This window comes from Musca vetustissima, unplaced genomic scaffold (assembly GCF_032173495.1).
Source record: "Musca vetustissima isolate MV318-11 ecotype Yass unplaced genomic scaffold, APGP_CSIRO_Mvet_v1 utg11171, whole genome shotgun sequence".
NCBI classification, from domain to species: Eukaryota; Metazoa; Arthropoda; class Insecta; order Diptera; family Muscidae; genus Musca; species Musca vetustissima.
The window spans coordinates 24,089-38,649 of record NW_026875995.1 but is presented as its reverse complement, the minus strand read 5'-3'; the positions used below and the strand labels follow the sequence as shown (position 1 = coordinate 38,649).

At 35.4% G+C, this 14,561-nt stretch overlaps 1 protein-coding gene across 6 annotated transcripts in view; it reads right to left on the bottom strand.

Moving 5' to 3' along the window:
* Positions 1-14,326, bottom strand: part of LOC133338534 (microtubule-associated protein tau-like) — a 52,114-nt gene extending 37,788 nt beyond the window's left edge. For all 6 annotated transcript variants that reach the window (XM_061546703.1, XM_061546705.1, XM_061546704.1 and 3 more), the window contains exons 1-3: positions 14,295-14,326; positions 9,052-9,853; positions 8,861-8,904 (exon numbers count right to left, since the gene is read on the bottom strand). In XM_061546703.1, the coding sequence (XP_061402687.1) occupies positions 8,861-8,904; positions 9,052-9,853; positions 14,295-14,312 (864 nt within the window). In that variant the 5' untranslated portion in view covers positions 14,313-14,326. The remainder of the gene's footprint in view (positions 1-8,860; positions 8,905-9,051; positions 9,854-14,294) is intronic.
* Between the last annotated feature and the right edge of the window lie 235 nt (positions 14,327-14,561).

Below are 14,561 nucleotides of genomic sequence, written 5' to 3'. Positions count from 1 at the left end.
TGTATTTTCTTTTGCTGTTTATTATTTCAATTATAAGTTTTCAAACTAACCATAGTTCTTTCCAAATTCGGTTTACAAAAGTTAAGTGATTTTTTATAAAGGTAAAAATAAGTTTAAAATTACCACACATTAACATAATTTCACTCCCCGTTGAATTTTTATGACTAGCCACTGTATATCTATGAAGATAATGCTTTATAAAGGTACATATTTTTACGTAGCCCTCACATAAAGCTCCCGCCATATTTCCGACATTTTGAAGGTTTTTGCCGAATTTTCCCACCAAACTGGCTGTAGTTTGGCCAATTTTTTTAATATACGTCCATGTTTTGGCATAGTCCCCATATAAAGTACCCAACCTATTTGCAGTATTTTGAAGGTTTTAGTCACAATTTCCCACCAAAGTGCCTGTAATTTGAGATCATAGAGGGTATATTTTCAATGTAAGATCATATATCCCTCACATAAAGGTCCCACCCAATTTACGTTCTTTTAAAGGTTTTAGCCGCATTTTTCCACAGAAATAGCTACAATTCTGCACTACGGATTACCTAGTGACAACTTAGCTCGTTCCCATGTTTTTACATATCACCTATACAAACACCCCACATATTTTTAGAACGTTTAAGTTTCTTGTTCAATTTACAAAGGCATAGCCCCATACAAAGTTCCCGACCGATTTAGGGAAATTTGAATGCGTTTTATTGGTGTGCGGGGAAAAAATAAGTCAATGGATTTCAAGGACTTTACGGAGGATGGACAACCAATTCCGGGTTTTGACCGGTCAAAACAAAGCTGGCCTGAGCCGATGTGTGAGATCTCGCATTGTCGTAATCCGTCTTGTCTGGTACTTTTTTGAATTAGCCGAAGAACTTAGGCAAAGAATATTTGGTTGCTTAAGCGGACCAACACCTGGTTTCTTTCTCGAACTTCTTTAGATTGGATTAGAAACGTCTTCGAAAACTCTCAAGAGCTAGTTATTTTACGAAGTTCCCAACCGATTAAAGGAAATTAATGAAATGCTGCACAATAGGTCCGTTTTGCACATTTTTTAATTTATCCACAGATTTCTGTCCAAAAAATATTGATACACCACTGAGAATTACCGTCCTACGTTCCTCAAGTGTATCAGTAGCCATATGACCAGTTTTTATTAAGAAAAAGATAACAATTTGCTCCAAAGTATTTCTTTCGCAAATAATCCCAACAAAAAACTAAGGTAACTGATGAGGATCACTGGCGAGATCCGAAACTATAGTCTTTCCTGCCTTACCCGTCGGCGGACAATGTCATACATTCCCCACTAATAAATAGTTGTTTTTTATAAAAACAACAAACTGGGATTCAGCCTGACTATTTTGCAAACACAAAACGCAAATAACTTCAGTTCATCGACTGCAAGAAAACTTATCTCACCATCAGATTAAGGTAAGATAGATTGGAAACATATAAGGAACATGTAAAAAAGTGTCAGTCGGCTTTCGAATGGTTACGGAATAAAACGCAGGTTTTATTATTATAAACTTATATTAGGTATATGTTTATATGAAAGAGTTGAGGTTCCAGAAGATTTTAGGGAAGGTACTAGCAGAGGTTACCCTATAAACAGCAACTTAGTATTTAATGTAAGTTTGGAAAAATATTACAATTTATAAATTTCAGATCAAATTATATATTCCATTATCTTGATATTGCATTAAAACAGGTACGAGAAGGTGTGGACCAACTGGCCCAATCTTCAAGCTTGCTCAATGAAAGGTAAATACATTACCATATGCAAAGTGTGGATATTTCGTTCGCTCCATATGAGACTACAAGTTTTCAAAATGTTGACCATTTGTGGTGGAGGTACTAGAAGGATTAAACCGAAAAATCCTATCTTCCAACATTATACAGGCACGATTAAAATATTAGGTTGAGAAAAGTTTGAACTATACTCGGATAAAATGAATTTTCAAAAAAACTTCAAATATTATGTGTGGGAGGTACCAGAAGGAGTGGAACAATGAATCCCATTTTCCAACTTATATTATGTTTAAAAGAAATATTACGATGTGCATATTCGTCATCAAACCGGGTATTCCATACCATTGTTATTGGATTTACAAATTTTCAAAATTTTGACAATGGGTCCCATTTTCGTACTTCAAATCGCATAGTCCGTTCGCATGATATCATAAAAACAATTTTTACCAGTTCCGATATTCCCCATTTTCGAACTTAAAGTAAGTTTGGAAGAAATATTACGATGTGGAATCGATTACTCCCTTCGCCGGACATTTGTAAATCGGATTAGGTCCAAAGAAACAAGGGGTCTTAATCTATATTTCGATGAGGCACATTTTTGCCGTAGCAAAGTGTATATTTCCTCATTCCTCATATATTTTAGTAAAACATTTTGATATAAAGTTCCAAATGTTGACATTGCCCCCATTACACCACACTAAGGTATGGGGTATTAAGGTTTTCAGCATTTGTATGCAGCATCCACACTATGAGCCAGGAATCCAATTTTTTCGCAAAAAGTCCATTTAAGGTAGAGGGGACAAAATGTTATATATTTCAAATCTGGGGACTTTGAACTTTACGCCAGTAAAATTTTAGAAATGACATGAGGTCAAAGTCAAAATTTCATATTTTTGTGAATATAATTTGTATTTGAATAATGTTATATGGCATTGACATGTCAAAATATTAACATGAAATGACGGTCAATTAAACAGATGGACCAGGTGGTTAGAATAGGAAATTATTAGTAAATTGATGATAATCATCAACAATTTCGTATATATAGCTCAACAAATTATATTCTGACCGAAAGACTATCAATATTGACCCAAGTATTGAGGTATACCCAATATAAGAAGACCCTGCATTATTCGGTATTTTGGAGATCTTGAACACGTTTTTGAACCAAATCGACTACATTTCAAATTTAATTAAGGTATGTCATAGTTTTATGTCCATAATACATAAATAAATTAAATATTTAATTTTTTCTTATGTTCCATCCATTTTGCATTCATTTTATTTAATTTTACAAATCTGATTTCGCATTTGTAATGTAATGTCCATTACCCTAAATAAACGTGTTCAAACACTATTTGATTAATTCAATAAAAAAAACTCATTAACCGCCATTTTCGATGCTCCCTATTGATCTTGTACATTTTTTCTAGCAGAATCGTAATCAGCGTCGCAGAAAAATATATGTTGATATTTATTTATTTCATAAATCCACTGCCCTAAATATGGGCAATACATGGGATAACTGGCCCATAGAGCAACGTGTTCCGTTCCGACATTGGTCCTTTTCTTACTGGATATTCAATATAAAACACAATATAGATTGTTCACTACATCATCAAAATTTCTTTGAAATATCTCATAAAATGTAACTCTTATTCCATGATTTTTATTGCTTACTTATTCTTTTGTTTATAGAATAAAAACTGTTCACTGTTTTTCACAAAAAATACAAACTTATATTATTTTTTATAAATTTTTTCTTTAATAATACTTTATTTTTATATGAGGTATATTCGCTAAGAACGGGGATATCTTAACTCTTCTGTGGTTGTTTGTACTTTGAGAGGTGTTTGAAAACTTCATGTTTTCTTGAGCTATGGTTTTTGGGATGTTTATTTGAGCGTAACATGTAACGACATTTTTATGGCATTTATCATCGATCATCAATGTAGGGGCACAACTACATGCATACACATTGATGTCAGATAAATTGTAAAATGACTTATGTAATAAAGTGTAGTAAATTTTAAATGCACCGAGTGTATACATGTAAGAATACATTTAGAAAAGCTAGTTTTATTATATGAGGACCGTAGCAATATTAGGATAGTTTTTCCAGCTATAAAAATAGAATAATCAAATATTCCCCAAAAACCAATTAGCCAATGTTTGTGAATATAATTGTATTTGAGAAAGGTACTAATTAGAATTTCCCCAACTTTTGAGACCTATTTCAGATAGTTATAAATACCTATCTCTATAATTCGTAATAATCGTTAATTTTAAGGAATTATGAAGTTCGGCGTGATTTTCATGTTTTCCTGATATAGTGTTGGCGGTTTATTTGGGATACCATTTGTATTTTGTTTTTGCAAAATAGTCAGGCTGAATCCCAGTTTGTTGTTTTTATAAAAAAACAACTATTTATTAGTGGGGAATGTATGGCATTGTTTGCCGAGGGGTAAAGCAGGGAACTGATGAGGATCAGTGGCGTGATCCGAAACTATAGTCTTCCCTGCCTTACCCCTCGGCAAACAATGCCATACATTCCCCACTAATAAATAGTTGTTTTTTTATAAAAACAACAAACTGGGATTCAGCCTGACTATTTTGCAAAAACAAAATACAAATGGTATCCCAAATAAACCGCCAACACTACTGAAGTTGTAGACGCAGGCACGGTTAAACTGTTTGGTTTGTTGCTGTACACTAGCAACACCAACAAAGTCGTTGTGTGCATTTGTCGCGATGTGACAACACACAACAGTGGGAAAGGTGTGGTATTGTTTGTAAATGCCTTGTTAACCTCGAAGTGAGGCTCCAGCGAAATTCTCATGCAGTTTATGTCGTTGGTCAGCTAAGTACTTCGCTTTGTTACAAGAGACATTTGGGTATGAAAGGTTTTTTGTATAGAAGCAATAGCTTCTGGGGAGAATATCCCAACAAAAAACTAAGGGAACTGATGAGGATCAGTGGCGTGATCCGAAACTATAGTCTTCCCTGCCTTACCCCTCGGCAAACAATGCCATACATTCCCCACTAATAAATAGTTGTTTTTTTTTATAAAAACAACAAACTGGGATTCAGTCTGACTATTTTGCAAAAACAAAATTTCCTGATATCTCTAAAACTAAACGTAAAAAGTTGAAAAACACAGAAGTTGTTCTTTATTTAAGAGTAAAAATTGAATATACCACCCCAATACACATTCATGCACTTATCAATGATCTGTAACAAGCTGACAATTTACGTCTAGTTATGATTTTTTTGGATGGTCAATTAAATTTGTCTGACTTAAATTACCTTGCGTGGATAACTTCACATATTTCCAAAGATTACTCACGCATTTCATTTTGGGAAGTTCTTTAAGTTTTTCCTATTTCCAATTAAGTTCTTAATTGATTTTGTATTAACTACCATGACAATGTCTAGCCATATGTGTGTGTGTGCATTCAGTTTTATTGATTTGGGAAAGCGATTTTCTTATGCTTCAATTGTCATGAGATCTAATTAATTTTGTTAAATGATGAAGAATCTCCGTTTGTAAGAGTCAACCAGTAAGGAAAGTAGTAAAGTCGGACTGGCCGACTATATGATACCCTTCACCACTTTGGGGATATTCTACATATGTATCTTTACAGATGTCGTCTTTTTGAAGGAACATTGACATGAAATTGAACGAACTTAAAAATGTGATCTTTATCTGTAAGTAAACCGACTAACATCAATCCTTACACATGCCATTCCGCAATCTATTCCATACTTTATAAATAGACTTTAAGCTAAATTGTGTGCGGGTCGGTCAATCTTTGGTAGTGCACAATTTACATTAAATCGAACTAAAATATATATTGGAGCTATATCTAAATCTGAACCGATTTTTACCAAACTTAGCACACATCAATTTGGACCCAATTCAGTACCCTATGCCGAATTTCGTGCAAATCGAAAGATATATAGGGACTTTGGAGACCCATTTACTTTAAATCGGACGAAAATATATATGGGAGCTATATATAAATCTGACCCGATTTTCTCGAAACTTAGCACACATCATTCTGAACCTAATTTAGTACTCTATGCCAAATTTCGTGCAAATCGAAAGATATAGAGGGACTTTGGTGCCCCATTTACCTTAAATCGGACTAAAATATATATGGGAGCTATATCTAAATCTGAACCAATTTTTCCCAATTTCAATAGGGTTCGTCCTTGGGCCAAATAAGTGAACTGTGCCAAATTTCATCCAAATCGGATCATAAATGCGATCTGTACTTTGTTTACAACTTAACATCTACAGACGGATGCACGGACATGCATAAATGGACTCAGAAAGTGATTCTATGCATATTCTCAAAAGGAACCATGTGTCTATCTCGTTTCCTTTTGCCTGTTACAAATATGCACAAAGACATAATACCCTGTACCACAGTGTGGTGAAGGGTATAATAAATTGAGAATTAAACAGTATATCTTTGTGCATATGTTTGTAACTGGAAAAAGGAAACGAGATATACCCATGGTACCTTTTGAGAAAATGCATAGAATCACTTTCTGAGTCGATTTATATATGTCAGTCCGTCTGTCCCGAGAACATCAATACTATCAGTCCATAGATGGACTACATGAATAAAGTATATAAGAAGATATATAAGATATATAAGAACAATTCTCCAAACGAATGGGGCGTAATCTCCGACAAGAGGATAATATTTTTTTCCAATGCTTTAACCTTTTCATATGAGACATAAAAAAATATGCAATTATAGATCAAGAACGTAAGAAGGAAAAGATTACTCATCCGCAAAACCCTATTGTATCCGAAGAAATGACCTATTAAGGATGTAATCTACATGACGGATAAAATCGAAGTTATCCTAATATCTAATTCAGCTTATCAAAAACAGAATCCTCCAAAATTTAGGATAAAGTATACCAAGCTTAAGATATGCCACATCACATTACTTTCCTTCATTCACCTTAAGACGCCATCTAACGAAGTACGGAGAGTCTCGAAGTACTCGTTACCGCGAGAGAAAGCAAATGGGACATCATCAGCATAAGTCAAGAGAAGTCCTCCAAGTATTGGTGCCGGAATATCGAACGAAAAAATGTGGTACAACATGGGACCGAGAAGAGGACCCTGATGAACTCCAGAAAAAACCCAGGAGTCCTAAAGACATGAGCTCTAAAGATCAAACCACTGAAATTTATATAAAATATCATGATGCCGAATTGACAATATCGAACGACACAGTTATTATTCCGTATTTCCCATCGAAACTACCAAAAGTCGTTAAGGCATGGACCGTTGCCAAAACCCAAGAGTCAAAATATCGGTGTTAGACCCCCAACCTTGTGCGAAAAATAATTCTCGAATGTAGTTACCAATTTCATCCAAACATATTACATGGTTATATTGTAAAAGCTCAAATATGCGAACTATCGGCCCACTTCTTCTGGTACCTCCCCCATAAAATGGCAACATTTTACTGGTCCACTCTTTCTTATGTATGTGTAAAATAAAACTGTAAATATAAAACTTGTATGAAGTGAACGGAATATCCTTTGGAATATCATCTAAGATCTGCTCATCGTAAAATTTTACCCAATACAGAATGAAATACAATATAAAGTGAATGCATTTTCCGATTTGATCAAACATAACACATCGCAGATTTTTTTTCTAAATCTAAATTATGTCAAAAAATGTGGACCGAACATGTAATTTTATATCCTTTACCACACTGCGGTACAGGATATTATGTCCTTTAACAGACAAAAGGAATCAATTCACATTCTGAGATATATACGTGTCCGCCCTGAGATATATACGTGCAGGTCACATTTATGATTCGAATTGGATAAAATGGAAATAAATAAGCTATAGCGTCCGATTTTACAATGGTGTACCACCCTCCTAATGTTTGTCCGCTTAAGACACAAATTCGTACATGTTTCCAAATTGAGGTTAGAATAACGGGAATAAAGTTTTGTCGAAATCGTTTCAGATTATGATAAAAATATGATGCACCTAACTCCCACAGTTTGGCGAAATGTATTTTTATACCCACCACCATAAGGTGGAGTGTATATTAAATTTGTCATTCCGTTTGCAACACCTCGAAATATTCAGCGGAGACCTCACAAAGTATACATATTATTGATCAGAATAAAATTCTATGTTGATTTATACATGTCAGTCTGTTGAAATCACGATAGCTATCGCAATATTCTTTAATATCGCTCTAAAATTTTGCACAGACATCGCTAGTACTCCTATGATGTTTGATTTACCGTAATTTGGCACTTTGGGTTTTCATGGTATAGCACATCTCCGTACAAAAACTTATCAATATTGACCCAGGTTTCGGGGTAACCCCCATATAACGGTAGTCCCCAATACTCGGTATTTTGGGGTTTTTGGGACAGGGTTTTCAATCGAATTGGCTGTAGTTTGGTATTTCGGGTACTAATTGTATAGCACATTTCCGTACTAAAAGTGTTTAATATTGACCTACGTTTAAGAGTAGCCTCCATAATATGATATTCCCCAATATGAGAATTTTTGAAACGTGTTTCAATCAAATATAGACTCAAGTCGCTATTTTGAGAATTTTGAACACGTTTTTCAACCGAATTGGCTGTAATGTGGTATTTTGTTTTTTTTTTAATGTGGTATTTTCATTGGCTGTCAAACATCACTACCAAAATATCAATATTGATTTCCGTTTTATTATAGCCCCATATAACGGTAGTCCCACTATTAGATGTTTTGAGAATTTTGATGATCTTTTTCTCACTTATTTTTCTGAAACGGTTGAAATCCGTTTCAGAAAATTTGGAATCGATTTATACATGTCCGTCCGTCCGTTGTCCCTCTGTCTGGCTGCTACGCACGATAATTCTCGAAGGGAATAATCGATTTCATCCAAACTTTGCACATCTTAATATTTCTTCCAAACATAGTTTCAGTTCGATTTTTTTTTCAAGAGTTTAAAAAGTTCGTTCACACCTTTTAAAATAACACAACAACATGCCCAATAATAGAACTAAGCGGGCTCTCAATAAAAAATGATTTTAAAAAAATATTTGATCAGCCATAACTTACCTTCTCTTGAGTAGATTCATCGACGCCACTGTCATTGTCACCCTCTGTAAAAAGAAACAATAACATTATTTAAACAATTTGAAATATAATTACAGAATATATATATATATATATATAAATATATATAAATACAAATTTGTAAGAAATGGCTTTAGATTTTCGTTATAAATATCAATAAAATTCAATCTTACTCGATATAGAACCTGTCACTTCACCACTTATGGACTTGGAAATACTGCTATCATTCATTAAGGAATCGGGTGAGACTAATGACAAATCACTGGTCTTAACCATGGAGGCTGGAGAATCATCTTTGTAGGCAGCATCTTCATCGGCTTCATTTAACGCCGGACCCATGGGATCATTTTTGAGTTGAACGGTTTTTTGGGGCGTGACAGCTTGGCCCATTATCACATCATCGTCGTCATTGTTCGATAGAGAGGAAGGTGGTCTTTGTGGCTGTTGCTGCTGTTGTTGTTGTGATTGAGGTTGTTGCTGCTGTTGTTGGGGTGCCGGAGGTCTTGTTTGAGGTTGTGGTTGCTGTTGTGATTGAGGTGGACCACCTGGTGCTCCTGGTGGACGATTAAATGGCGGTCGTGTGGCTGCCTGATTACCGGGGTAGGGATTTGGTGGTCTTGCAGCTGACTGTTGTTGCTGTTGCCCAGGCACCTGGGGTGGCCATGGAAACGCACCTTGTGGTCGTGGCCCACCCTGACCCGTTGGACTCTGTGGACCTCCACTATTTAGTGGTGGCGGCGGTCTTTGTTGTGGGTTCTGCGGTGGGCCACCTGGTCGTTGCGGGGATGGTACACCAGGATTTCCCATTAATAGGTTTCCTCGGCTATCCATTGTACGTAAGGGTGGTGGAGCACCCGGACGCACACCGGCACCTGGGCCTCCTGCCATAGGTGGACCGCCTGGTCGTGGGCCACCCATTGGTCTGGGTGGCATTCCTCCGGGGAAGGGTGGTCGTGGTGGTCCGGCTGGCCTCATCTGTGTATAAAGAGGTGGTCTGGTATTATTTTTATCCATATTTTCCAAGTGGCGACTCTTAGCCGACTGGTGCAAGTGATTGCAGTTTTGTCTGTGCCAGCAGTATGCCTTAACGTGGCATCTAATAAAGGTGCAGCAGTAACATAAAAAGGGTGCATGTAAACCGAAACTCTAGGCATTTTTTGCAGATTAATTTGCAACTTAATGGACATTTTGATGGTTGTCAAATAAAATTATTAATTTGCTTAGGCCAAAAAACGAAATTGTTTTCTATTGATAACAAATAATAAAGGAAACAGTCAAACGTGGAGATAATGAACAACATTGACCTTAAAATCAAATAAATATGCTCATATTATTTATACCCTACACAACTATGTTGTCAGGGTATTATAGCTTTGTGCAGCCCCAAATGTTTGTAACGCCGCGAAATATTGGTCCTAGACCCACCTTTAAGTATACCGATCGTCATATCTCGACTAGCTGAGTCGATCTAGACATGTGTGTCCGTCCGTCCGTCCGTCCGTCTGTCCATTATAATTTGTAAACACGATACAGGCCACAGTTATGGACCAATCTTCACGAAATTTTGCATGTAGGATGGGTTCTGGCCAATGAAGACCCCTATTGTTTTTGGAAAAGATCGGTTAATATTTAGGGGATGAAATGGACCAAATACTAAATTTTTGTCGGTTTTTCTGGTCGCTCCAGAGGCCGCAATTATGGCCCAAACACCGCGAAATTTTGCATGGAGAAGGGGATCGGGCCAGAGAATAAGCATGCATGTTTTGATAAAGATCGGTCAATATTTAGCGGGTCAAATGGACCCTGACTTTTGTGTGAAAAATGGCAAAATTTGTATTCTATGGCATATATATTTACTCCTGGAGGATGTAGACCCCAGGAGTTGATAGCATATCCAAGAGGAGTGGTTGGCCTTTAAATTGATACCAAATATAGTGATGTATCTACTCAGATGTGGGAGTTACAGTCAAATATTTACAGGTGCTTACGTATTCAGATATTATTTAGTAACCCATTACCACATTAGAGGGAGAAATATCGCGCTGATGGCTTTGAAATTTTTCATGAAGTTCCAGTTATAGTCAAGAACAACGCCTACAATTTTCGGTGATGATCAGGATACAATTTTGGGATGAAATGGACGGAAAACATAATTTTTTGTGTGTTTTCGAGTAGAGTATAATCCGAAAATCACAACACAACCCACCGTGAAGGTAATCTGGACAAAAAATTAGAAGGACTGTACTGAATATTCGAAAAAAGTAAGAAAGAGGTGTTGTTGACCTCTAATCGGACAACAGGGGGCAAATATCACGGAATACTACTCAGACTCAGAATAAACATCCTCAGAAAGTTAGAGTTCGTGGTAGTTGTGTAGGGTATCGTATGGTCGGCCCCGTCCGACTATACTGCTCCGCTCACTGGTTTTATTTATTTCTTCTCAGCGAGTTACCAATAACTAGGTTCTACTGTATTCTAGAAATCCGTATCATATCCTTTTACGATTAAGGCATATTTGTCATGAAATACAGTTTACCATTGTAACATGACCTGAATTGTCATAAAGATTTGTTTAGTCGTTGTTGTTGTTTTTTGTAATTCTCCTTGTTGTTGTTTTATTGTCCCGCAAAAGAAATATAATTTGCACTGCCAATAAATTATTGATTCAACAAAATTTACTCCCAATGTATGGCTATGGCATATTTATTTATTTTGCTTTTTTGGCTCAACCCCTTTATTCGGTTGTGGTTATTGCCATCTACCATCAAATTCGAACCACAAACTTTACCAATAAAATGTTGTGATATTTGTTGTTTATGACAGAAAATATTAGATTCCAAAAACAATAAAAAAACCACAAAAAAGGGTTAGACTCATTCGGTGCTTGGCAAGAACTGTACGATTGAGCAGAGCAAATATTTACCAATAACTTATTTGGGGGTAAGTTGTATTTATATTGGGTCATTGGAATAGTAAAAAATTTGTTTTTGTAGAACTATATTAATTACACCCTACTTGTGTAGCCCCAAAATTTTGTAACGGTGCGAAATATTGAATCTAGACCCAATTACTCGACTAGCTTAGTTGATTCAGACATTTGTGTCCGTCCGTCTTCCAAACATGAAATTGCATGTAGGATGGGTTGTGGTCTGGACAGATTTTTGTGTGAAAAATGACAAAATGTTTATTCTATGGCGAATATATTTACTCCAGAAGGATATAGATTCCAGAACAAAATTTAATCTAGATTTAAAATTTCTTTGGGAGTTTGGTGGAACATTTACATAAAATCGGACAAAAATGCATTCACCTAAGTCTGTTTTTACACGGTTTTGATATAACACGGTTTGAAAATTGAATATTTTTAATTTTTTTAGACGATTTTATTCCATTTAGCACGATTTGAAATTTTATGTACTTAAACGGCATATATATTAGAACTTTTTACCGGGTTAACCTACTTTATAAAGATTTATTTGATATATATGGAAAGGAATTGACAATTGAAGCCCACTGGATGAACGAAATCCGGTTAAATGTAAACGTACCATTAAATTGTTTTTGTCAAATTTAATTTTTGCGAAGTATGTTCATAACCCATGTTAAGTTCGGACCGGCCGAACTTTCTATGGGGTGACACTCAAAATATGTAAAATTTATGGGGGCTTCTAGGAGAAAATCCATGATATGATAGGACCTTGAATATACCAAAAAAGTCGTGAGAAAATTATGATTATCTAATAGCCCCATATTAGATAATCATCTAATACAAAAATTGGTATCATTATTGATAATTTCGAGTAGTGGAATTTGACAGCCAATGAGAATATGGGATCTACCCGGAAACTTGTATCAATATTAATAATCTTTAGCATGAAGATGTACTATACAATAAGAAACCAAAATACCAAATTACAGCCAAAAATACAACCAAATCTCCTAAATACCGAATAGGGGGGCTACCCAGAAACTTGGGTCAATTTTAATATCGTTTAGTGTGGAGACGTGCTATACAATAAGAAGTCACAACACAAAATTACAGCCAATTCGGTCGAAACACGAGTCGAAAATTCCCTAAATACTGAATATTAGGGGTACCGATATACACCAAAATATGACCCCATTTGCAATACCAAACATCCTGGGAGAAAAATGTCTGTGTGCAATATTTCAGAGATCGGTCGTGCATAAATCGACATAGAATTTCAATCTGATCAATTCTTTGTGGGGTCTCCGGTGAATATTTCGGGGTGTTGCAAACGGAATGACAATCCAATTAATGGTGGAGGGTATAATTAGTACATGTCATTATAGGCTAATATTAATGTAAACCGGACACACGTTGAGTGTTCCGTACATCATCGTAGAATCGGGGGAAAAAATATTATGAAGGTAATTATCTTCTGATCAACCGTAGCGCATGCTATATTTTCAAACACGGGTTATACATTGCTTCCATATAAAAGTACCAACCCATTTTAGGTATTTTTGAGGTCCTAGGTACATTTTCAAACCAAACTGTTTTATGTGGACATTCCCGGTTCTTAGTGGTAAACCACTTATTCGCCGACTTTTTTCTACATAGGTCCATAATTTCACATTGATTTTTAAGGGAACCCCCCCATTCTCGGGGTCAAATTTTTGTTGATATAATTCGAATCTACACTGATTAAAGAATGTCTCTACAAAATTTCAAGTGAAAATCTCAAGAACTCTTGAAGATATAGCCGATTTATTGTGTCAGCATCAAGTGACGGCTGAAGGGCTTCTCAAACTTTAAACGCGTTTTTCTCTAAACATTTTTCTGCGAATGGCGGGCACGATAACTCAAAAACTAATAATCCAATCGGTTCCAAATTTTGCAACGTTTCTCTGGGAGTGTATAGCTCTCGTATGAACTAGGATAAAGTCAATCGGTGAAGATCTTCCTTATTTTTTAACTTGGTTTTTGGTAAAAAATCGGCGATTTTCCAAAAAATATTTTTTCAAAGGTCCGCCATTTTGTTAATTTTAGAGCGAAGTCAATAATCCTAGTTCATACGAGAGCCAGACATGTACTCATTCTAACACCGTTGGAATTTTCCGGATTCCGAATTGTACAACCTAGTTGTCTGTAATTTGGAATTTCGTTTTATGACCTCCCGTACACAATTAACAATTTTCAATCGGTTTTAGGGTATGGAAAGTTCGACCCGGATGAAGAAACGGAAACGAGCAATCACAAAGTATCTGTATCTCTTCTTAAAAGTTTCTAGAAATCGTTATGTGATTTGTCAAAAATATGGAAATATTTAGTGCCATATAAAGTGTCATTATAAAGTGCCAAAATTATCTATAATTTGGTAATAACTTCAAAAGTGCAGCTACTACATTATTTTATGTAAATATATTGCTTTAAATTCAATTCACAACTCACCGCATCCGTATCACCCATTTTTCAATGTTGTTAACTTAAAACTGCAACTCAATAAATTGTCGGCAATGCAACTTCGTAGTTTATTATTTCTTAATACAAAATATTTTGGGATTTTCCCAAACAGAATATTTACAACTTTAATTATATGCCGAAATTTGGTTTACTACAAAAACCAGAAAATTACTTAGTTTTCATTTTCAATTAAATAACTTTTTAAAAGTTTCAAATAATGAGATGTTACAAAAAAAAAAACAAAAAAAAAAAAAA